Raw genomic sequence first — 25,597 nt, forward strand, 5'->3', positions numbered from 1 at the left:
TTCATCTTCGTCTCATCTGAAACAGGTAAGATGAGATGTTTGATATTAGATTCGTACCCAAAGAGATCACAGCTGAGGGTAAACTAATCAAGTAGTGAAAAGATTTATGCATCAGAACCATCACATCCCTATCAAACCAAAGCATCATATAAGCACATTGTGTTATCTTAGAAACTGCTAATAAGAGTAGTTAGTCATTCAGAACACTCACACAAGAAGGGTGAATCCTTTGTAACACAGACTAGTTTTGCCATATAAAAATCAATTTTGGTGGATTATCAGGGGCAGTAATTATCACCCCTTTAATAAGTGCAGTTTGTTTGTTTTTGGGTCAATCCTTTAACAAGTGTAGTTAATCACTCAACCAAAGACCAATAACTCAATTACTAAGGAGGTATGTGAGTTAAATGAATTAAAAGAACATTTTTGCCCTTCAACTATTCCTCAGAAGCACCTGTAATCCTAAACTTTCAAGTGTTGCTATTTCTCTCTTTAGCTTTTAAAAATGATGCATTAAGCACCCTGCAGTTAAAAAATTTAATTTTAATTGTTAGTTGACTAGAAAAATTAAAAGAGAGAGAGAGAGACCTAAATATTACAAGAAAGGATCCATAATAATCCAAATAAATACCCTATAAAAAAATTAATATCGATTAAATCCCTAAAATAATAGGTGATCAAAATTGTAATTTGGTCTTTCACATGGGTAAGAAATAACATTTGTATCATGTTATTTACATGTAATTTAGGGGTCTTAATTAATATTAATTTTCTTATAACATATTTATGTGTAATTTTATGGATCCTTTTTTTTGAAATTTTTGAGATCCTTTCCTGCAATTTTAAAGTCAGTTAACGGTTATAGTTAATTTTTTAATGATAAGGTGCTTCAAACATTGAAGGAAAAAAACTGTACCACATGAAGGTTTAGGATACCAAATGCTCTTTAAGCGAATGGTTGAGAAGCAAAAATGTCCTTTAACCCTAGTTAAATTAGTGGTCTTGGTTTAAGCCTTGCGTATGCAATTACTTTAAAAGCTTGTAGGGAAAACTTTGCTACCCTTTTGGTCCTTCCCAACTCGACCCAAATTAGTTGAAACCCAATATGACTTCCGAATATCAGGCCATTTCATGCTCAAAAGACAAAAAACAAAAAACAAAAACAAAAAACAAAAACAAAACAGGAAAGGAAATTCTTACTGCTACACTACCACTGCCATATAAAAATTAATTTTCATTGTGGAATCTCACAGGCAATAATTATCATTCCACTCATGAGAGGTTAAGACAACCCTCTTTTCATTTAAATTTAATTAGAAGCTTTGAAATAAAACAATCATTATAGTATAATAATAATAATCATATAATGCATATATGATATACTTACAAAGATCCCATTGGAGTCCAGTGGTAGTAGAACTACTAGATGGCATCCCAATGGGGATGAGTCCGCAATGCGGCCCCTCAGCAGAAGATTGAATATAAATCTTATGATGGTAGTTCATTGGAAGAAGTTGAATGAGGCAGTCATCAGATGGAAGGATAATTCGAGTATCTGGGAAATGGCACAGAACATTAATATTCCCAATCTCGTGGTCAAATCGCCCACCAAGTGCTCCAGTTACAACAATCCTTAACTACCATACATTGCAGGAAATAAAGAAAATCAATTATGGTATCAAAGAGTGCCAGGCCAAGACTGCTTCCTTGAAAACTAAAGTCATGATACAATGAAATATGCAAATAAAAGAAATAGAAATCAAGACGTTGGAACTGATTTAACTTACTGATGATTTATCCATATTTGATGTAAGGTCACATATATGTGCAACACATTTGTGTAAATCTGTGGTGTCCTGATCATGAGATTCATCTATTATCTTAGTTCCCTGCAAGGGGCAAACAAGCATACATGACTGAAAGATTTCAAGTAAAGAATAAAGCAAGTGACAACAAAGTGTTGAGAAGAAAGTTGAATTCAATTCATCCCATCCAGTAGGGAAACATGCACACATAAACCTACAATGAGAGAAGAAAAGCCCATACAAACACAGAATTAGAGCCGTACCAGGTTTTTATAGAAGTCAAGTACTTCAGACCGAATTGAGTCCATGTCACCTTTGATTGCATCTGGCACGTACCTAATAGAAACCTATCATGTTGTTAAATGAAGTCTGCAACTGGAAGAACAAGATAGCAAACCATACTGTCATCAAAAGAAGCATCAAATTAATTGCCTTTAGAACACTAGAAAGTCAAAATTACTTTTTTTTTTAAGTCTAATCTAATCCAACTTGACTCCTCAGATCAAAGGCGGAATTATGAAATGACATTGATACTAAAAGCAAGATTGCATTCTGTGTACTCTGTACAGAAACATATTATTAGAAAATATTTTAATCAATCAACTCACAGACATGACGACTGCTACTTCTAGAGGACATATAAGATGTGTTCTATATTTTTGTCAATGAACAGTAAGCATAATATAAACGATTAGATTAACAAAATATCAAATGCGATGCCCAGCAATTCAATCGTGAAAATGAGCTAGTAGTAAGTGCCTTGTTCGTGGGTACCAATAGTTGGAGCAATTTATCAAAAGAACATTTGCCGCACGATCACTTCCATAGATGATAGCATGGATAAATTTCCTTGGTTCAACAATTGGCCAAATAGTTCAACGTACACAGTAGTAATTTATATACACAATTATTTGGCTTTCGTATGTTTTCTCAGTTTACAGTTATTCACAAGTAGCACAAAGCAAGTTAGCATCTACTTAGAGCTAGCATCATAGTTTAACTCAGTTACTTAGAACTAAATTAACAAATGAAATGTGCAAAATGCAAATGCCCAACTAAAAAAAAACAAAAAAACAAAAGTGGCAAAGGACTATACACTAGGCATAAAAATTTAACTGAATTATTTATTTAGCTAATAAATTATTAGGAACAAAAAATGAACCTGGTTTGAACATGCGAGGCATCATAAGGACAGAAGCAGAGGCATTTCATCATACACCCGATTGGCACCCCCATCAGCACAAACTCATATTTGTGCTGTGGTGCAGAAAAACACAAAACGACAATGGAGAAAAATACAACAAACATCAGATGATCCAAACTTAGAAGAAATCAAATTCCGTCCACAGAATAAGAGTGAAGAGTTGAGGTGCAAAAACAAGGTACCATGCTCCCAAAGCAGAGGAGTGAATCTCGGCAGGTGCTGGTTAAGAATAATGAGTGCGTAGGTTAAAGAAGGTTGATTCTCTCTGGTGGAATCACCGGTAGAAGGAAGGTTGAAGAGTGAGACATGGACTCCATAATCTGCAACATGAGATGGCTATTAGCACCAAAACCATTGGTTATTGAAAATTAATGGCGGCTTTAGTAGCAGCGGATCTGCCTTGTTGGCTTATTCATGCCCTCTGCTTGTTACTAAAAATAACAATATTACTGAAACCAATACCACCACTACTGAAGTCGACCAACCATCAAGTCAAAACGGACATGCACCTCCCAGTTTACAAGTTCACTCTCCACATTTCCCACCTAGGGTCACATCTGTGATTATGTTCCTCTTTTTGTTGGTGAGTGCTTATTTCCGTTGACAGGGAAACCTACTTAACTAGAGTAACCTCCATGAAATTTCATTCACATGACAATATGGATACCTGATCAAATAAATTCTATTTTCAATAACCATTACAAAGTTATCTTACAGGAATCATTTTGTCATACAAACACCACCAAAAATAAATTTTCAATTTTACTTTCTTCATTTTCTTCAAGTTTTGTAGACAATATGGTTCAGTTCAAAGATCTTTTCAGTATATAAAAATTTTCCAACGTTTTCGTGGAATTGTGTCAATATCTTGTATTTATTATTTTAACAATAAAAAGTAGTTGGCAAAAAATAGCAAAAAGATGCTGACTAATCACATGTATATACTTGAGAGAATTTGAATCTAGTCAAAGTCTTTGTGAATCATACTTTTACTCTCATGTATGTGAAGACATGACCCAACTGAATAACTGGTGAAAAAAACATTACAAAACTACTTGATGTTAAAATCCCTTAAAAACATTAAGAAACAAATTCAAAGTAGACACTACATAAGACTTAGTGATTTACTAGATATCTAGTCTAGGAGATAACATAATGCTAACAATTTGGCAATGCTGCTGCTTTATTATCTTTGATATCTTGACAGATGCATCTCGTATAAACAATCCACTACTTTTTAGTAAAGCTCATACGTCCACTATGCCAGACAAGCCAAAACCAATCGGTACGGGCATTTTCATATTGCTCCAAAGCTTCAAAACCTTGAGAAAGCAACAACAATTTATCTTTATTAGGACAATGTGAGTACATGCAACATAACTCACGGACCTGATGCTGATAATCAATAACTAGAAAACCAGCAATAAATGTCAGTTTGACTTCAGCTATAGCTAGCCATATCATCCCGATTCATAAGCAAGCGCAATAAGATTTATACAATTCCCATGTATTGAACGCCAAGATCTAAACAAAACCATTTTCGCTACTGAACGATGCAAAAACAAGGGGACGATCATTAATAGGATACAAAACGTAGATAGTTGTTACTGTCTGCAACAGAGAAAGGAATCGCACCGTATCTGAGTCTCGCAAAGAGGACGAGTGAGTGAGAGATACAGAGAACGAGGGCTGTGTACGTGGCTGCTTTCTCTACCCAAGGCGAGGATGACTGAGTTAATGGCGAACATCATTGGCCGCAATACATTTATTTAATGAAAATTCAAGGCCTGTTTGTACACAAGTCTCAATTTAAAAAGACTTGACATTGAGATTGAAATTGAGGAGGGGTTTTAAAATTATCTTTAATATATAATAATATTTAAAGAAAATATTTATTTTTATTTTATAATTACATATAAATAATGAAAAGACTATAATACCCTTAAAATAATTAAAAGAAAAATATGTAACCTAGAGCCTATAACTCATCTCACACCCCATCAATTTCCTTTTTCCCTGAGAGCACGGCAGGGGCACAAAAGACCACTATTTTTCTTGTTGCTTTTCCTTTTTTGGTTTTTTCATTGTCTCATCTGATGGACATTAAAGGAAAGTATTGAAGATGAAACTAGTGATGCATGCGGGTTATAACGGCACAAAAAGGCCTTCATTTTTCCTCTTTTTAGACCGGCGATGTAGATCAACTAACTAAGACCTTCCTTTTTTGTTTTTCCAATCACCGGCAATTTATGCTTAAACCCATCATCATAACCACCTTGTGCCATCTTTGTTGTTGTTCTTCTTCCAGGTTCAATTCAAGCATCAACATTGTGCCTATGTGTGGTTGACATCATTATCGCCATCATGACTGTGAAGAGGGGTGGAGGCTGGAAGGCAAAAGGAGAGATGAGAGGGAGCGGGTGGAGGGCAAAAGGAGAGACAAGAGTGGGGAGGATGGAGGGCATTTTGATTAAAAAAAACAATTAATCCAAGATTAATTTTTCTATACTGAAAGGTAGGTGATATTGAGTAACTCTACTTTGATGAAATTAAAATTGAGATTAAATTTTTCATTATTTCATATCAAATATAAAAAATTTAATACTAATCTCAGTCTTATATTGTAAGTGCTTTGTATTATATAGGCCTAACACTTTCCAATAAAAAAAAAAATCACACATAGGTTTTAATAAAAGACTATTTGTCAATTAAAAAAATTATTTACTAATTAGTGAATAACTTTTTGTAATGATATTTACTAATTAATGAAAGATTATTTATTAATTAAAAAATATGGGTATTATAGTTTTTTTTCATCTAAATATATTTTCAAATCAATATTTAATTATGTAATGATATTTTATAATTTTTTAATATTTACTTGAAAATAAATATCCTAACTGTCCTTCAATGATATTTTTCCAAATAAAAATTGGAAGGGCATGGATATGCTTTTTGAACCCAAAAGTTTAAGAAAAGTGAAATAATGAAATAATAATTTTTTAATATATTTTCTCCACAATGAAAAAAGAAAAATGAAATAACGATAAAATGTTCCTAACAGGGCGAGGGCGTGAATAGCATGCCCTCGAAGCTCGATCTCGTTCGAACTTCGAACACCAATCTCTCTATTGCGTCGGGTCTCTACCCCGGAGTCCAATCCAATGACCTCGAAGCTGATTGCTTCCCATCTCCGGCGACACCTTGCTAATTCCACCCATCAACTCCGCCGCCAGCTACTGTCTACATCGGCGGCGGCGGCGGCGGCTGAGCCTCCACACCATGAGGATTCAACGGGAATCACGATGAAAGGTGTGAAAATTTCTGGAAGGCCTCTTTATCTGGATGTGCAAGCAACTTCTCCTGTAGACCCCCGAGTGCTCGATGCCATGCTTCCTTACAGCATGTCTCGCTTCGGCAATCCTCACTCTCGCACACATATGTACGGCTGGGAATCCGATTTGGCTGTCGAAAACGCACGCGCTCAAGTAGCATCTCTGATTGGCGCCTCCCCGAAAGAAATTGTTTTCACGTCCGGCGCAACGGAGTCCAATAACATATCCATTAAAGGGGTCATGCATTTCTATAAGGACAAGAAAAGGCGCGTTATAACGACGCAGACGGAGCACAAGTGTGTGCTTGATTCGTGCCGTCATCTTCAGCAGGAGGGATTCGATGTTACGTATCTTCCAGTCGGGTTCGATGGTATCATTGACCTGGAGAAGCTTAGGTCAGCTATTAGGCCTGATACGGGTCTTGTATCTGTCATGGCGGTAAATAACGAGATTGGGGTGGTTCAGCCTGTTGAGGAAATTGGGAAAATTTGCAAGGAATTTAATGTTCCGTTTCATACCGACGCAGCGCAAGCGTTGGGGAAAATTCCGATTGATGTGGAGAAGTGGAACGTAAGTTTGATGTCCTTGAGTGGGCATAAAATTTATGGGCCAAAAGGTGTTGGGGCATTGTATCTTAGGAGGAGACCGAGGGTTCGAGTTGAGCCCCAGATGAATGGTGGTGGACAAGAGAGAGGAATTCGAAGCGGGACGTTGCCTACACCTTTGGTTGTGGGGATGGGTGCGGCATGCGAGCTGGCGATGAAGGAAATGGAGTATGATGAGAAGAGAATTTCTGCTTTGCAAGAACGACTACTGAACGGTATTAGAGAAAAACTGGAAGGGGTGGTGGTGAATGGGAGCATGGAGAGGCGCTATGCAGGGAATTTGAACTTGTCGTTTGCATATGTTGAAGGGGAGAGTTTACTGATGGGGCTGAAGGAGGTGGCCGTCTCAAGTGGCAGTGCTTGCACTAGTGCGAGCTTGGAGCCCTCGTATGTTTTGAGGGCACTGGGAGTAGAAGAGGACATGGCTCATACTTCTATTAGGTTTGGTATTGGCAGGTTCACTACAGAGGCAGAAATTGACAGGGCAATCGAGATCACGGTTCACCAAGTGGAGAAGTTGAGAGAAATGAGCCCACTTTATGAAATGGTGAAGGAAGGGATCAACCTCAAGGAGATTCAGTGGGCGCAACACTGATAATCTTGCCATGATCATCACATAGGGCATTATGGGACGTTATGGATTACGTGCCCTTGGACAGGAGATAGTCAAATAGATTGTCTGCTCAACCAAATAAGTAACTATTGTTCATTCAGGTAGCCTTATATAAATGCCTTAGAAAGTACAGTTGCTGACTTGGTGTAATACTTTCAATCTTGGCTCTCACATGGCAGATGCTGAAATTAGAGGATAATGACATGATATGGAGTATGTGTCCATAGTCCATATTTGACAACATATCAAAATTTGACTTTCTTTTCTTGTTTCATTTGTAACTGAATCTTTATTTTGTATGCCATTTTCTATTTCTTGTGATTTATTCATTCATAATTGAATCTTTGACGGAGATGCAATCACTTTTTTATGCCAACTCATGGATTTCATACAATGCCAAGTATGGTAAAAAGATGGCACAATGATAATAACTTAAATGCATTGTTTAAAGCTCAGTAAATATGATAGAGCTCATGATTTTGCTAAGACCTATAAGAGGAAATCAAGGAAGGCAAGAGGTTAAAAGATAACATTATTGTTGGTTCAGATGTTTGCCCTTCGGATCCTGGTTATGAGGGGAAAAAAGAAAGTAATTGATGGCCTAGTGATGTGCTAGAGTCCCAGTGATGGTTAAGGGTCTTCTAGGGGTAAGGGCTGTGCTAGAGTCACTGTTTAGGTCTTTAAATATTCCTCCTTGCCTAGAGAGAGGGGGGGATTATTTTGAATATTGAGAGTGGTGAGGAGAGCTCTGGCCTCTCGAATGTCAGGTTGGGGGTGGAGGAAGTCATCTTTCTTCATCATTTTATCTTCTGCTTAGTGTATGTTTGTAAGTGAGTGACTTATATTTTGTGATTGTTGATTGGTGGAGTGTATTTTGTGCTGTTTCTGTTTCAGTGCGTTGTAATTTTCAGTTCCTTTTTTCGCTGTAATCCAACTTTGCTATTCGGTAATAGTAATTTTCAGTCCCCATTTGTGGTGTAGTTTCTGGTTTATGCTTGTTTAAAGCTTATTAGAATAGAGGGTTCCATCAAAATATTACAGGTTGTCATATGATTTGTGTCATCGGGTTTTCCTAAGCAATGCAGGATATAATCTGCCTAAAATTTAAGCACTTAGAAATGAAAGCTTTTTAAATAAATGGCATTTTAAAGCTCTATAGAAGAGATGCTCATATAAGCTCTTGTACAGTTATCATGAGAAGATAACTTCATATCTGAAAGCTCTATACTATTAATTTCCAAAAGAAAAGCTCTATAGCATTTAAAGCACATATGGGCACCAAAAATTAACTATCACCAAACAAGGACATAACAAGTTCCTTTGCTAATTAACGGCTCAGATTGTCTCGCTTATACAACACAGTGCATCTCATCAAGTATGATTTGTCCTACATTGCTTCAAATCACAGCAAATGAAGATAAACTCATTCAGACCGGTTCCCTCTCTTCTTGCATCAAATTTCCCCAGTTCTACATTAAATTGTCAGACAAAAGTATTAGATGATCAATTCATGCACAATCTTAATTTCATATGTGGTAAATGATGGGAGATTTTTCCTCGTACCTGGTGCAGAGTTTTTCCCGTTGGGTTTTTTTTTTTATGTTAACCATTCCTATTTCTATCTGAGAACATTACATTTACACTTCCTTATCTCCTAGAAAGTGTCATGTTTTGATCATTTTACTGCTTTTAAAATTCCTATGTCAATATGATTTGCTGGCCTCTTTTCTTAACAATAATATTCAGGACCCAGGTGGTCAAAGGTGAAAAGCACCCTCAAGGCATTAGACCTATAAAAAGCCTTAAAAAAATTATGGTGTGAAGCTTTCTATGCGTTTGAAGTTGATTTATTTTTCTCTGGTGCGTGAATCTAGTATCTAGTATTTATTAGAAATTAGTTGAAGCGAAGAAAAATAAATTTGAGGTAATTTGCTCCATTCCTGATGCATAATCTGTATGCTGACTCTCCTGCATCTTAATATTTCTTCAAGCTATAAACAAATATTAAGCCTCAACTTTTGCCGCATGCACTGAATTGACTTTGTCCGTTAGTTTGATAAGTACAGTAATTGGGATGAACTTGTAATTAGCTTTCTGCAACTACAGTGGTGTTACAAGGAGGTTGCTTTAGTATGACGTGTGGAGGCAAAAGTTCCTAATTGTCAAATTTAAAATTTGATGGCATGGCTTCACCTGGTTCAGCAGTCCACTTCTTTTGCTCCTATGGGATGAATACTCAAGGAAAATATTAGAGAACCAGAACATCATTGAAGGCAAAACTATGATGGGCGGAGAGAGGAAAGGACTAAATCCTGCAGAGAGCTGTCTCTCTGCATGGCAGTTTTGAATTCTTCAAAGGTGACTTTTCCATCACTGTTGGCATCCATCAGGTCAAATATCTCATCTAATTTGCCTGGTTCAAAGATATCAGCAGGCAGGCAATCATCTGGCAAAGCCTGTTCAGTAAATTGAAGTGTTAAAAGAAGCAAGCTACAAGGGAATATAATTTTATTGAGTGGAAGGCTCATTACTCTGAGCATGGATGCTACTTCTTCCTTAGTAATGCACCCAGATCGATCAGTGTCATACATCTGTTGTCCAGGAAATAAGACGCAAATTAGATCAGCTGGTTCATTTATTTTTCTTTGCGCTATATAGGTTTTGCGAGGGGTTAATCAATATAAGAAGTTTTTTATTGTTTCTTTATTTTGTCATTGGTAATAAATGATAGAGCACAATGGCGTCTTGCAATCCATGTAGCCGACCCCACCTAGTGGGATAAAGGCTTGTTGTTGTTGTTGTTGTTTGTTGTATTTTGTCATTGGTTTCAGGATTCATTTCCAACTACTTTTTACCAGAAAGAATCATGTGAATGTTAAAATAATAAATAAATTCAGTGTTAAATGGTATTTTTCACTTCTTTGTGTCGTGTTTTGAGGATATCTTTTCGATTAATCTCAGTTTCAATTTAAGCTTAATTTTAGCAGTGACCTTAGAAGACTACAATTATAATGAAAATCACTTTTGGCCCTGCTTTTTATTAGATTCACCCTTTTAGTTGAAAGAGTTCTTGCACGAATACCAAAACATCAATTGATCAAGAGGTCAAGAGGACAATCCTTGCCTAATGTTAAATTAATTTTCAGCACAAGGTATGGCAGGTATTTGTTCTGTCCGCACTTTAAATCCAATGGACTTTAGTGTCACAGAGCATGTTAGAGATTAACTGTTACTTGAACTTTTTAGTTGAAATGGACCTTGACAGCTATGAAAGTGGTCGACATGAAATCAAACTGATAATTGTCATAACATGCATATGATTAGTTGAAACTAAGACTGGAAAGGACAAGCTGTGTGAGATCGTTGACACATTGCTTAAATCTATATGGAGGATATTGATTTTAGGCCAAACCAGAGTGATTAACTAGGACATTCCCTTTCCTTTTTTCCTTTCATCAAACCTTAACATCATCTTCGCATTTTATTCAAATGTTGTATTTGCTACATAATTATGGATGAAGTAGTTAGTAAATTCTTTAACTGCTATGGTCATCTGCATGCATTTGAACTAGATAAACCATGAAAAGATCACCTGGAAGCAGAGACGAAGTGCATCGTCGCCTTTCGAATTCTTAAGGCTGGAAAACCCACAGAGTATCTCTCTCATGTCAACAGTTCCATCTTGGTTGTTGTCAAATATGTCAAATATGCGTGGTGCTAGAGGGATAAGTGATGACATATTCATTGCTTTTAGAACCTCCTCAAATTCAGGGAGCGTGGCATTGTCTCCACCTGCACATCTGCCAAAATCCAAAAGCATTAAAAAAAATGAATGTTGAAGAGCAGCTGGACCATTGGAGCTCATGTCTGCTTTATCGATAACAGGTTAAGCATTAGCTTGGAAATATATGGGTCCTTTCCAATGTGTCGGGCCAATTATCAGTTCCAACTACTTACATTTTCTTGAAGTGTATCTTGAGGTTTTCAATTTCCTCTGGTGTAAGATCATAGGATCCCAACAAGGATTTCAAATTTTTAATCCTCAAGAAGACTGTGCTGCTCCATAAACTAGCAATTGCTGCAGCACGGAGTTTGCGACGAGCATTAAATTTTTGCAATCTGTCAACAATCTCAGGATCCATCTGATCACCTTTAGCTATTTCTCCTCTGACCCATGGATGAGTGAGAAGCTGTTCAAAGAAATAGCACACGAGGTATGCAGAGTTTATCACACTCATCCATTCTGATGATGAACTATTATACAATTTCTCTGCTTTAAAATAATGTGATGCAGAACGATAAATACAAGGAGTGCTGGCCGCCATCATAATTTATTGGTATGCTATGCAGTGAAAGTCTTTACAATATTTATATATTTTTTGCAGGATTTTTGTTTAATGACATGTCAGATTACATGTCATACAGATGAAGTTTAAAGTGTACCTCATGAGCGCTAGGTCTCCTATCAGGATCAACGGCTAAGAGACTTGAAATCAATTGCTTTGCTGATGAGGAAATGGTCTTCCAAGTCTTCTCATAAAAACTGAAACTCCCCTGATAGAATATATTTTTCTTTTTTTAAGCAAAATGAACTATGACGGAACAAAAAGCGGGGTGTATGCATATAGATGATGTCTCTGATAGGGTCACTAAAGAGCAAAAATCAAGAATGTACTTTGACATAGATGTCTTGAGACATTGCCAATATTTACTCTTTGGGGTTGCATTTCTCTTATTTTTATTCTAGAAATTACACCCTTAATCTTGGTGAGATGTTTATTACTTACAGTCATGATCATTTGTTGCTTTTGGCGATTAGACTGAGCGATGAAAGGTGGATACCTGCAACATCAAAGAAGGTTATCTGCAGCATTTTGATGTCTTATATTGAGAATGTAGGACTTAAGGTATGAGGGGACAGGACTGACACAATTGGAAAATTCTTTAGGCATCTAATCTACATCAAGCCAATAATGAATAGATATGCAAGCATGTTAAGCATACTTTCTCTGACATGCTTTTGTGTCTATCTATGATTGGTTCATCTACAAATATGCTGTAGACTTGAATCTGCTTCGGAATCTCTTGGCACAACTAAACTCAGGAGAACAAAATGCTTACCCAGAGAGTAAGATATAAAGAATTACTCCCACGGACCACATGTCACTCTTATTAGTAATCTTTCCTTGAGATAGAGCCTCTGGTGAGACATAATCAATGGATCCAAACAAGCCAACAACTGGGTCAGTAAATTCCTCCACAGAACTCAACCCAAAGTCCATGATCTTCAGAGGAGAATCCTTTCTACTGTCCTGGAATAAGCAATTCTCAGGCTTCAAGTCCCTGTGCACAATATTAGCTCTATGAATAGCCTCTAGTCCTTTTGCAATCTGATGAATGACAGCTGCAGCTTCGGCCTCCGAGTACTTCTCTTGAGCCACAATCCGGTCAAACAGCTCGCCACCGGAGCAAAGCTCGAGAACGAGATGAACCCCATTTGAGTCTTCATAAACATCATAGAGGTCAATCACATTTGGATGAGGTGAAACGTTCTCAACTATCTTCCTCATGACTAAGATCTCATTGGTGAGTAAAGCATCAGATATTGAAACTTGTCTCCATGTTGGGAACCCCATGGCAGCTATACTCTTATTATGACCTCTTTGAGTTCTTGGAAATCCAGAAGAAGGATCAGAGGTACCTACTCTTCTGAGTGTTTTTATGGCTACCTGGTTTTTTTCACTGCTTGATTTTTTAATTCCTTTTCTGACAACAGAAAATCCTCCTCTTCCTAAGATCTCTGAAACTTCATATTCATCTGAGAGCTTTCTGGTTTCCATTCCCATGGTGTTCTTGAAGACTCAGAGAGAAATTGCAGGGAACTGGAAGAGAAGATTAAAGAACTAACTGGTACGTTCAATGATAGAGAAAAGGTTTTGAAAACGCGTTTTGAAATGGTTGTGGTTAAGATTGACGTAAGCCTGTAAGAGTTCTTGTATTAGTTTATAGCATAAAATATGAAAGAAATTCAGATAGGTCCATAGAATAAAGTATAGAGGTTAAGAGTTGTTTTAGATGCGACAAAGGGAGAGTCAACTGCCATTGTAAGTATAGTTTAACTAATATTCCATGGGCCAAAGAAACTAAAATTATAATTTTAATATTTATTAAGTTTTCACATTCACTAATCAACAAAAAGGAAAAAGAAAAGAAAATATGAAAGAAAAAAAAATGGAGCGTATATTTTTTACGCATTATTTGACGTTTAAAAAATAATGAGTTGCATTGAATTAACGAATGTTGATAGCTAGATTATTGGTTAAAAAATGGAAAGGTCTTGTTAAAAAATTTTACTTAGTTCTTGTTTACATTCAATCATTTTGGGAGATTTCTTTCTTAAACAAAGTACTTCCCATCCATCCATCCATCCATTTTATATCTTCAAATCTTGTGAATTTAGTTTATATTCTCAAATCTTAGTGAATAAAACTTGATTGATCAATTAATTTCATTATCACATTTTTAGGTGAAATCTGATTGGTCAGTTACATTTATTATCACATTTTTATCTTATTGGTCAATTAAATTCATCATTATCACATTTTTATCTTATTGGTCAAATTGGTCAATTAAGATCATAATCACACTTGTAAATGCTTTGATCTTTGAAAAAAAAAAAATTAGTGTGCGATATCTTTTATTGTGAATTTTCACAACATCACACAACACTTGTCTCGGGATTGCAAGTATTTTTATATACTAATAATTTTAATAACTTATTTTAATAGATGTAGATTGATAAATAATAATAATAAATGGTCGAAAAAAAGATTGATTAAGTAATAATTGTTGGGTCTAATTGAAGGTTAATTATCTCAAAGGTGTTTTTTATATTTACATGAATTCAAATTGGATACCTTATTTTTTAAAGGTCATAATAATTTTTACAAACACCAACATATGTTGATTCCTTTTAAGCTATTTATTTATTATTATTCATACAATACAGTTCTTCGTTTTTGAAAGACAATTTTTTTCTCGTGCTTGTGTCAAGAATCAGTTGGTATAAAATTAATTTCAAGGTAAAAGTGAAAATTTTCAGCTGATGGAAAAAAATTAGTTAGTTCACATGAAAGGAAAGAAAAATCAATTGTACTGAATTATTAAATCAAAAATCATTTTTTTTTTGTGAGTTATAAGGATTTTCTAATAAATTTGTTAAAATTATGTAAATTGTCTATTTATGTTTAACCTATGTAGGCTTTTCTTCAAACTCAAAAGACAATGGAATCTTATATCATAGTCTCTTCTTAAAATTTTCATTGAAGAGTATTTTTATTAAAAAAATTATAATTATGTTAAAGTTAACAGTAACTTTTATTTCAAAGAAAGTTTATTCACATTTTTAAAATATATAAAAATATTGTATCTTTGAAAAAAATTTGTATTATTGATTCTAAGATATTATAACACATACTATAAATTGGCCTTTTCTATTGCTGAAGAGGTATGTTCGGATCAGAAAAGTAAGTTAGCATGAATCATGGGTTTTAGGGGAAGCAAAATATGGGTAAAGATTTTGCGTATAAACTAGAAAGCGATTGATGTTTGAGATATGTTAGTTCAAATTTTACCAAATAATTACAAAAGAAAATAATAGAAGTATCACCCACAAAAATTGATCAATTGGAAAGAAATGGATCCATAATCTACAAGCTAGGAATATAAGTTGGATTATATCATATATGAGTTGGTCATAATAACCTATTATAAAAATTGAGTTGAATTAAAAAAATATTAACTTGAATTAAAAATATATCTTTTTAACCCGAAAAAGATGACTGGTACGTTAAATGGATTAACATAAATGGCTTAAAGTTGGATTGATTTACTCATCTTAAAAAAACTAAATGAAAATTAAAAAATAAAAGATGGAGAGAGTTTTGGCACAAAACCTCACAGAACAAATAGATTTTGAAATGAATCATGACAAAATTGATCAATCTTATATGTTTAATATGTAATTTTTTTAATTTGCATAGAATATTATATTAAAACTTTGAGAAAACACTACTTTTATTTCTGCACTTTGCTCAATTTTTGATATAAGTTCCTGCACTTTTTTTTGGTGTTCCAAGTTCATATACTTTTCTTTATAATAACTTTATTTTCAAAGAAACATTGATGTGGCATAAATGGTGTTAAAAATGTTAATGTGTTAATTAACATTGTTAATTTTGTAGTTACATGTCAAACTAATACTCACATGGATTTCTCAATAGGAAAAAGTAAAAAAAAAAAGTCCATATTAGATAAAATAGAGATGCTGACATGAATTTTTTAATAAAAAAATTAAAAATTTTAGGTCATCCTTTTTATTTCCTTTGATATAGGTCATTTTTAAAATTTTTCCTTGTTAAAAAATCTATGCCAATAATAATTTGACACGTAAGTGAAATTCAAGCAAAGTTTTGAGATCAAAAGTAGTGTTTTCTCCAAAACTTCTCATCTAGATGTAATTATTTTAAGAAATTTATTGAAAAAAATAAATAAATGGGTTGGTGGGTTGACTCATTTAACCCACCAATTTACTATGAATAAGTTGAGTTGAGATTTTTAACTCATAAGAAAATAAATTAATCTATCTTAACTCATGTGTATTAATCCATATAATCTGAGTTAGCTCATATTTCTATTTCTATCTATAAAGTTATGCCTTCAAATCTTGCTATCATATAAATTCAAAATATGAAAAATAAATTAATTATATAAAATTTCATGGTAGACTATTAAACATTTTTAATAAGAACCAAGTTTTTAGTTACGATACAACAAGCATATAACTCTAGCTAGAACATTTAATAAAAACTAAATGTGGCTGAGTCAAATGCTATATTTTTGACTAATCTAAAAGAAATTCTCAAATAATAATTAAAAATAATAATAAGATCTCCTCAGATTAATAACTCTGGATCGATAATAAATTACTAGTTTCATGGTTTAGAAAATAAAATAAAAGTTAGATATGAAACGTAGTCAAAATTAAAAGAACAAACAAGGACCTAACCAAGCCTAAATAGGAGGGAAAAATACAGATATTCAAAGTCGATAAGTAAAACAAACATGGGAGGATGTTACATCAGATTTTGGTGAGAAGCTAATCGTACTCGTTTTTTGTTTTGTTTTTTGGGACAATTTTCGGGGACAAAAGTGAGAAAATATAACCGTAAATCCTTGTATTTTGATTCCGTTTTATTTTTAGTTATTCTTATGATTTTTTTTAATTCTTTTAGTTTAATCTGTCAATAACATTAGTCCAAATAGTTTTAAAAATATACATAATAATCATGAATTGGCATTGATAGAACAATTTTCGGTGTAACTTTGTTAACCCATTTGCTGACATAGAAATAAATAAATTAATTAATTAATATTTTAATCCTTTAACTTTTAACTCACTTATAACCCAATTCTTCATCTATAACTTGTTTTAATTCAGTCCCTCAATTTTGATTCACTTATAATTCTGTCTTTATTGAGATAAAAGAAATGTTCATATCTTACTTTAAAATACCCTCTTCTTATTCTTTGATGTGAAATCTAAATTAACATGAGAAAAGAGAACCAACAAAAGTTGTAAAATTGAGTCATAGACGAGTCAAAAGTTAAAGAATTGAATCTTAATGAGTCATAATTAAAAGATTGAATTATAAATAAGTTAAAAATTAAATGATTAAAAGGTTAATTTTTTTCAAAATAAATTGATCAGATTAAAAGTAACGTATATGGGGAAAATATAGTCTTCTTTTATGTGTGGCTTAAATAAAATGTGGAAAACAAAGACAAGATTGAATACATGGTAGCAAAGAGGCTAACAAATTATGTGTACATAAGTAAAATTAAACTTGTTAGTACAAACTCATAGTATATTTTTAAAATTATAGGAATTAACATTGTAAACGGATTAAATTAAAAGGGTTGTGAACAACAAAATAAAACTGTGAGGATTAAAAACAAAAACACAGTTACAGGGATATACTATTATGTTTTTCCAAGTTAAATGTTAAATTGCAATGGATAACTGTTATTATTATTCTATTTATTTATTTATCCTTATCAATGTGATATTTTTTAAAATAAATAATTTATTATCAAATTCATTTGATATGAAAAAAAAAAATTGAGACCGCCTGAATGCAGGGGAATGAGGTTATTAGTTTAGTTACCTAGAATTTGTTATCTGCCTGTTCTTTTAGAAAAAATTACAAACAAGTTCAAAATAAAGAAATTGATATTTTTTTCAGTTATATATACAAGTCAAATTCATGCATTTATATATGCAACTTTGTTGGATTTATGAATGAGAAAAATTCAAAAAACCTGAAAATTGAGAAAGGGAATTGAATGAAAAATGAATTTTATAAAATATTTAAACAAAAAGTTAAATTTTCTAAAGTATTTAACTTTTCCATCCTTCTTTTTCTCATAAGTACTAGTCAAAGAAATGATATATTTATTTTAATATCATAATTAATAATTTTATGTTATTAATTCAAATGAATAATTAGATAGACAAATGTGATTAAATATAAAGAGAATATAATCTATGAGGGATTTGGTTTTGGGATTTTGAATGACATAATTAGGATTAAATTGGGGGGGGGGGTCAACCTTTTAAATTTTGTCTATTAGACACTTCCTTTTCTTGCTACTTATCTCATCATACTATTAGTTCCTTACATTTATAAATTTATGACCTTTTTTGTACTCTTTATACGATAATAATAGGCTTTTTATTATTAGCTCTCGATTTCAAACTTTGTAAATGTAGCAATGCTTAAATTTTCAGTAGGAAGTGGGCCCCTTCAAAGAGGTGCTTGTAAGCTGTTAATTAAATTAGTTTGAATAAAAAATTTAAGATATCAAAATGAAAATAAAAAATAAGCTTGTCATTATATGACTCAATTTGGGCCTTAAAGTGCATAAATGTGGCATTTAAGTTTTGTCCATTCTGAAAAGCATACCATGCTTCTTGAAAAATTATCACCAACGACGGTGAATCGCATGTGCCTTTCTTAGATTAAATACGTCCTCAGTTTTACAAAAGTCTTGCAAATGCTTTGACGTTTTTTTTTTTAAAAAAAACTAACATACAATATAATGTATTCAGGAATTCTTTCTATGATGACTTAAGTACTTTTATTTAGAACCGATAATTCGGGTAAGTCGGGCTTATTCGGACTGAACTTATTCGGATCGGGATTAAAGCATCCTACCCTTTCTAAAAAGCTCATATAGCCAAACCCAATTTTAACACCTTCGGGCTTATTCAGGCTGGCCCGAATACCCAAAACTTTTTAAAAATATTTTTTCTTTATTTTTTGAATCAATTTTAATTTTTAAATAATTCTATTAAGCATAAAATATGATCTTAATTTTAAAAAAATAAAATAAAAAAATAACTTATCAACTTTGTATTTAAGTAGCTCTGCTATTATTTTATTGTATTATGTATAATTTATTCATGAATGTTTCCTTTACTTATAAATTAATGTCTTAATTGTTTAAATATTCCTCTTATCATAGTCATATATAAATATTTTATATATTTTAATTAAATTATATTATTTTAATTATGATTAAATTGATCTCAATTTAATCACAGTTAGACTACTAACTTAAAATTATTATTCCGATTAATTCTAAGTTTTTAATAACTTTTAGGTAAATTGTACTTTTTATTTTTATAAATATAAAAAAAATTTCATCATTATATTATATAAAAAATTATTTAATTATGAGTAAAATATTATTTTTTTAAAATTATTATTTTTTAACTTTTTATATTATTTAACTCTAACATAAAAGGGATTCTTACTCTAGTTTACTTTTAATTTTTAACCAAATTTAGCATGGACAATAACCAAGTAATTATTCAAGAATATTATTCTATTTATTATGTTTATCTAGTAGTAGAGTCAGAAATTCGTACATGCCTAAATTTTATTTTTAAAATTATTTTTAATTTTATTTTTATTTTAAAATTAATTATCTTAATTTATAAAAAATATAAAATTATTTTTTTATATGCAAATGATTTATAGGACTCAAATTTTTTTAACAAAAATTGGGTCTTAAAATATTAAAATCAATATTAAAATATATTTTAAATATTAATTTGAGATATTTTATTGATTAAAAATAATAAAAATATGAAATATAACTATTTTTATTTTTTAAAAAAATAACTATATTAAAACACTTATATATATAGTATTTTTGTATAAAATGATGTAAAACTTAAAAAATTAATTAATATTTATCATTTTTTTACAAAAGTTATTTTTTAATTCGGTTATTTGAGCCAAGCCCAAACCTGATTGGGCTTGGCCCAAATTTTTTCGGCGCTATTCAGGCAGCCCGAATAGGCACAAACAATAAAAAAAATAACATTTTTTTTGGGTTTGATCCTAAATTTTTTGAGTGGATTTAAGCTATCCCGTCGGGCTCGATCTAAATTACCGACTCTACTTTTATTGAATAGTTTTGTAAACTTATTTTTATAAATTTGTCTTCAACTACAGCTATTGAAAATACAGTTTGACCTTATCTTGTTATCCACTTAAGCTCATTTCTTTAGGACTTAAGTTTTGGAAATTTTATTTTTTTTATATAAAGGTTTTTGTACCTGACAAATTTAAGCTTTGAAAAAACATGTTAGAGAATGGGCTACTCATTTAAATTCCTATTTATTTTAACCCTGGAAAATTGAGATATTTATATTATAAGATTTGGATTTATATTCCTTATTTTTAATTCTAGAACATTATAATTTATATTATAAAGAATTTATTTGTACTATTATAATATACAAATTAAATTTTAAAATTTAAAAAATTTAAAAAAATAAAAGATATTAAAAAACTAACTATAACATCCTAAAAATTTTAAGATTTAGATTTATTTAAAAAAATAAAATATCCATAATTAAATTAAAATTTAGAATAATTTGATAGAGGTTTAGAGTTTAAATTTTTATCAGCAAAAGTTTAGTTTTATTTGATTTTTAACTATGAAAAAATTACCAAAGTTGACCCGGGCTTTTGTGTTATAATAAAAAATGTTGAGCCCTTTATTGTAATTTTTTTCAAAGTCTAATATCAGCAGTTTAAGAGAAAAACAGATGCAGAAATGCAGAAAAGGAAAAGGAAAAGAAAGGAAATGCATGAGAGAGAGAGATAGGAAGAAGAAAGGAGAAAGAGAGGGAGATAGGCTCGAATTCAGGAGACTTTACGGCCGTTACGAGCTCGGCTACGCGATAGGTAAACTCCCTACTTCAATCCTCTTCCCTTCCTCTTTGTTTTTCTCAATTTTTGGAGAGAAAATTTGTAAATTTTAATCCCAAAGGCTTTATTCTTGCAAGCTTTTTTTTCTTTGGATCCTAGGGAGGATGTTTTGAATTTTTATATAGTGATCTAATATTTTGAGTGGATAATTGGATGAAAAGAGGTGTTTTGGGCATAAATTAAACCTTGAGAGATTGGTTGTTGCTCTTCAATGGTTTAAGCCTATTGATTTAGTTATAATTTTGCTATTTGAGCCCAATAAGATTTAAATTAAGGTTTGGTTTTAATTATAAGGGCTAATAGTGAAAGTTGGTGACACTAAGTGAGAGTTTTTAATTGATTAAAAATTATATAAATTAGAAATTAACCTAGTGATGGCTAATAAATGGTTTTGGTAGTTAAGTGATACTATGTGAATGGTTGGTTTAATATATGAACAATTGGGATGGACTATGGCTCATAGACCCAAGTTGTGTGGTATGAGTTATAGTCTTCATTAATGCTATTTGACATGATAAGTGATGTGGATCACTCATATGTTGTAGGAATTGTTGGTAGAATTTGTTTGGAAGTTAAGGAACAAGCCGAGTCTTATTTTGTGCAAGAGAAACCCTTTTGGTACCAAAGGGTTGAGGTAACAGGAAAATTTATATTTCTTATTACCTTGTTTTAGCTATTTTTGAATAAATATTACTAGCTATCATGCATTACATGTTTTAAAAGATTAAATGTGCTTTTTAAGAGGTTATGGGGTACTACTTTGATTATAGTGCAAATATGTTTTCTAATTGTTTAACAACAATATTTTTATGGAAACGAAATTTGTTTACATGTATTTTAATCATAAGGAATAGAAGTTGCACTTAAGGAAGTGTAACTAAGTAAGGTACCTTAGATAGGCTAAAGAACCGTTTAAGGGAGATTTATAAATGTTATATTACCTTAGAGTGTTGAAGTGGTCAATACTCAGGAAAGGTAGACACGAATAAAAGGCATGATCTTAGTGGAAGTTCACTAATGAGAAGGTATGGACTTTTGATATTCTATGGGATACTGCCAGTACTTAGTGTTGCCTTATGTATTATGGGCTCAATGTACTAAAGTGGTTAGTGTATTGACTGTTCGACACCTCTCAATGGGGGAGGGAATCTGACATATGAAGTGTGAGGTTGAGTGCTTAGGCCAAGGTAGCCCTTACATGGAGAGTAAGTCGGGCTGGCTCTAGGAGGGAGTTAGCTTTGACTGCTCAGGATTCACGTTGAAGGGGCATAGGCAGTTTGGTGGATTAGATCATACTTTAGATTATGTTTTGTGCCTGTTGGGGTACAAGTAGGTATAAGGTTTACCTGCGAGTTAAAGAGTGCCAGGGGGCATTCTGTTGGTTATAAAAGGCCATACCCGCCTAGGTCATGCATTCATGCATTTTAAATGGCTAAATTATACTATATTGAATTTATTATTCATTTATTTGATTATGGCTTTCTTTGTAATAATCAATGTAGATTTTTCTGTTACTGAGACTGTGGTTGTCTCACCCCTTTCTTTTCAATATTCTAGGTCCAAGCGAAGGAACCAGTGGAGGACGGGGAAAGGAGCAGAGCTAGGGGTTGTTTGTGAATTGTAAAGAACCACAACCCCTTTCTTTTGAGCAAATCTATTATAATGTATTTAGGATTAGGGTGCCAGTAGGATATGATTATGTATATGTGTGTGAGTATGTGTGGATTGTATGGCTTGTGTATGAATTTTTGATTGCTTGTAGACTTGTGGCTAGGAAACTTGGCTATGGTATGTAGTTTTGATGGATTTATTTAGTAGACCAAGTTTTCACTATAAGCAAATATTTATTTTGATATATATGTAATTCTACAAGCAAATGCAAAGTGGTTGCATTGCAAATGGTGTGTTATGGGCAAACATATACCTTGGATAGAGAGAGTGGGTGCGTGGGCCCACAGAGATCTCTGAGCCAAGTGAAAATATTTAGCGTATGTATTCATATGTATATATGATATTTGGAATAGTTTTTGGCCACTCTTGTGCGATTTGTGCATTTTGGGGGTTTAGGGTCCATTTTGAGAAATGGCACCCGAGTGGTCAAATTTTGGTATAAAGGTTTTTTCTACCATTTAAATATTCTATTAGGTGTTTTTAGTCCTATTTGACGTGTCTAAAGTGTTCCCACAAGTTTGTGACTATTAGGATGAGATTTGGACAATTTTGAAAATGGTTTTTATCAAAAACCTGCACTTTTGCATATGGGTGTCCAAATCTTAATCTGACTATTAGATTTCTCTAAAATTTTGGGTCACAAGTAAAACCTTTTACAAGATTAGTATGGGCTTTGGAATCATGTCGATCGGATATCGGACGGAGAAACGATGCACTCCAGAATTTGGTCCAGAGGAGCTGTCATGACAATAAAAGTACTATCATGACAGCACTAATTAATAATGTTGCAACATGCACGAAATTTAATCCATTCATTGGATCTTTCCAAAATTTGATATGCTAATAGTACTATTTAAAAGTGACATGTGGGATTTGAAATCACTCCGATCGGAGGTCGGATGATAAAATGGTGCAAAAATAGCCAATTTTTTAACATTTTTAATTTTTAATCCGACCGTTGGATCTTTTAAAATTTTGATACACTTATAGTACCCTTTGAATGTGACGTGTGATCTTTAAAATTACTTTAATCGGAGGTCAAATGATAGAACAAAACCTCTCGAAAGTTGGCCCGAAAGGGCTGTCATGACAACATCTTTTTATTCCATTTGGTCTAGCTTGCTTCCGTGCGCTATAGGTAGAACTTATAATTTTTTTAAGGTTTTAAATGATTTATTCTTAAGTTGGTTAGAGGATCAACTCCTTAACCACACTTAGTTTATTTGAATTATGTGATTTTGGATAACACTCGGGGCAAGTATTACACTAACCTTAAATCCAATCAATAAAGGTTGAGCTTAAAGAAATGACTAATTTTAAAGTAAAAAAACTTTTGGCCCAAGTTTGCCCATATTAAGCTAAGTTTGCTTATTTCCTAACTATATATTTCACCAATCTCTTATTATAATGCTTGAAGAGTGTAAGCTTTCTTGTAGTGGGAGGTTGTGAGTTTGATCCTACTTTTCACCTCAGGTTGTTAGTGCCTATTCCTTTAATTCAAAAACAAAAAAAGCTTAAAGAGTTGTGAAGTTTTGCGCCATGGGCTAGTGAAGCTAAACTTTAATATATGGGGGAGATATGGGTCTTAAGACGCAAAATCAATTGTTCAACAAGATTGGGCCAAGTATAGCCCAATTAATTCCTCTATGGAGTCTCATTCAACCCAATTATTCAAGTATCTTTATTTACATTAAGTTGGTTCAACAACTTAAAACCTATTCAAACATGGAATAGTAAATGCAAATCTCAATTACATTAATAATAGAGTCCTCTAAATCACTTTCCATTCTCATTTCCAACTAGCCCTCCACATCTTGGCTCCCTAGGTTGACCATTGGCAACCCTTTCAATATTCAATTTCACCCGTCCACTGATGAGGCCCCTAAGTCCACCAAATTGTTTTGATTTTCATTTTTACCACCAATAAATATCATAAATTTAAAAACAACTTAAAATAAAGCAAATTCTAGAAAATCATAGAGGAGAAAACAATAAAGATTAGAGAAATAATTTCTTATATTTTTGAATATCTCATTACAAATGGCATGCTCTATTTGTAAACATAGCCTTACATATCGAAAGTCTTAAATTGTAAGATAATTTTGAAAGTGATCAGTGTCTTAAAATATAAAGCAATCTAAAAATAATAATATTTCATTAAATGTACTTTTCCACCCTCCCTCCTTATTATTCTCTCTCTAATCATTTAAGCCTAATATTAAATGAAAGGTATTTTTGAAAATCTATATTTTTGTTTTGAAAAAAAGAATGTTGTCAATTATATTTAATTAGATTCATTGTATGCATATTTTTGTCTAAATTTGTCTTATACATTAGGATAGAGAAGATAAATGGTGTAGATCCAATATGAACCTGTTCTAGAAAACCTAGAAATTATGAATTGGTTAGTAAAAAAAAAAAAGGAACCAAGGATAATTCAAAAGGACGAGATAAGATGATCTGAGCTTGTAACCTAAAGAGCCCATTACAAAAAACACCAAGTATATGAAACTTGGCACCCAATGAAAACCTATTTAAAAAAACTCTAAATATATCCAAAACATAAGAGATGATCAAATTCTTGCTATCAAAGTGTATTCTTCAAGAAATACATGGAAACAAGCTATATCAGCTTGAAAAGAGATCAATATTATTCAATTATCTTTTTTTTGTATACATAAGTTGACGTTTAAATAGGTGAAAAAACTCAAACTCTAGAAAACCCTAGCTAAAAGAAATCCTAATTGTCATGGACTGGACTGATAGAAACAATCAAGATGGCATAACCGACTTTCACTAGGACTAGACGACCTACTTCCATAGAGATTAGACTAACGGTGATGATTGAGACTGGACTGACGGTGACAACCAGGACTTGATGGCTGACTTTCATCGAAACTAAATTAATGGTTGTGATTAAGACTGAATGACTGACTTCCACCAGGATCTAACCGATGTCGATAGTTGACTTTCACCAAGATTGAACTAACGATGATAATGGAGACTGGATGGCCAACT

The 25,597-nt window shown here is 32.6% G+C and overlaps 3 protein-coding genes across 5 annotated transcripts; 1 reads left to right on the plus strand and 2 right to left on the minus strand.

The window, feature by feature from the left end:
• Positions 1–5: 5 nt before the first annotated feature.
• On the minus strand, positions 6–4,762 carry LOC129298048 (thiamine pyrophosphokinase 1-like; the record flags this gene model as incomplete). Its single annotated transcript, XM_054936437.1, has 8 exons — positions 4,645–4,762; positions 3,472–3,676; positions 3,192–3,329; positions 2,968–3,062; positions 2,069–2,141; positions 1,788–1,889; positions 1,388–1,637; positions 6–16 (listed from the first exon to the last, which is right to left on the minus strand). Coding segments are annotated over exons 3-8 (534 nt in total), but the record flags the coding sequence as incomplete, so codon positions are not given.
• A 1,305-nt stretch (positions 4,763–6,067) lies between these two features.
• On the plus strand, positions 6,068–7,887 carry LOC129298051 (cysteine desulfurase, mitochondrial-like). The gene has a single exon (XM_054936446.1). The coding sequence runs from the start codon at positions 6,174–6,176 to the stop codon at positions 7,542–7,544; it is 1,371 nt and encodes a 456-aa protein (XP_054792421.1). The 5' UTR covers positions 6,068–6,173; the 3' UTR covers positions 7,545–7,887.
• Positions 7,888–8,750: 863 nt separating this feature from the next.
• LOC129298047 (calcium and calcium/calmodulin-dependent serine/threonine-protein kinase-like) lies at positions 8,751–13,486 on the minus strand. 3 transcript variants are annotated; one of them, XR_008590297.1, is made up of 8 exons: positions 12,684–13,485; positions 12,350–12,404; positions 12,006–12,116; positions 11,520–11,752; positions 11,155–11,362; positions 10,094–10,153; positions 9,756–10,018; positions 8,751–9,031 (listed from the first exon to the last, which is right to left on the minus strand). XR_008590297.1 is itself a non-coding variant. In XM_054936435.1 (7 exons), exons 1-7 carry the CDS (start codon positions 13,406–13,408, stop codon positions 9,842–9,844), a joined length of 1,569 nt encoding a protein of 522 aa, XP_054792410.1. In that variant the 5' UTR covers positions 13,409–13,485; the 3' UTR covers positions 8,751–9,841. The 3 variants fall into 3 exon arrangements, 2 of the variants coding, with proteins under 2 accessions (XP_054792410.1, XP_054792411.1); XM_054936435.1 differs by having other exon boundaries at positions 8,751–10,018; XM_054936436.1 differs by lacking the exons at positions 9,756–10,018; positions 10,094–10,153 and having other exon boundaries at positions 12,684–13,486.
• Positions 13,487–25,597: the final 12,111 nt, after the last annotated feature.

The sequence above is a fragment of the Prosopis cineraria genome, unplaced genomic scaffold (assembly GCF_029017545.1).
Source record: "Prosopis cineraria cultivar Desert tree isolate PC_DT_omini unplaced genomic scaffold, ASM2901754v1 PC692, whole genome shotgun sequence".
Taxonomy (NCBI): Eukaryota; Viridiplantae; Streptophyta; class Magnoliopsida; order Fabales; family Fabaceae; genus Prosopis; species Prosopis cineraria.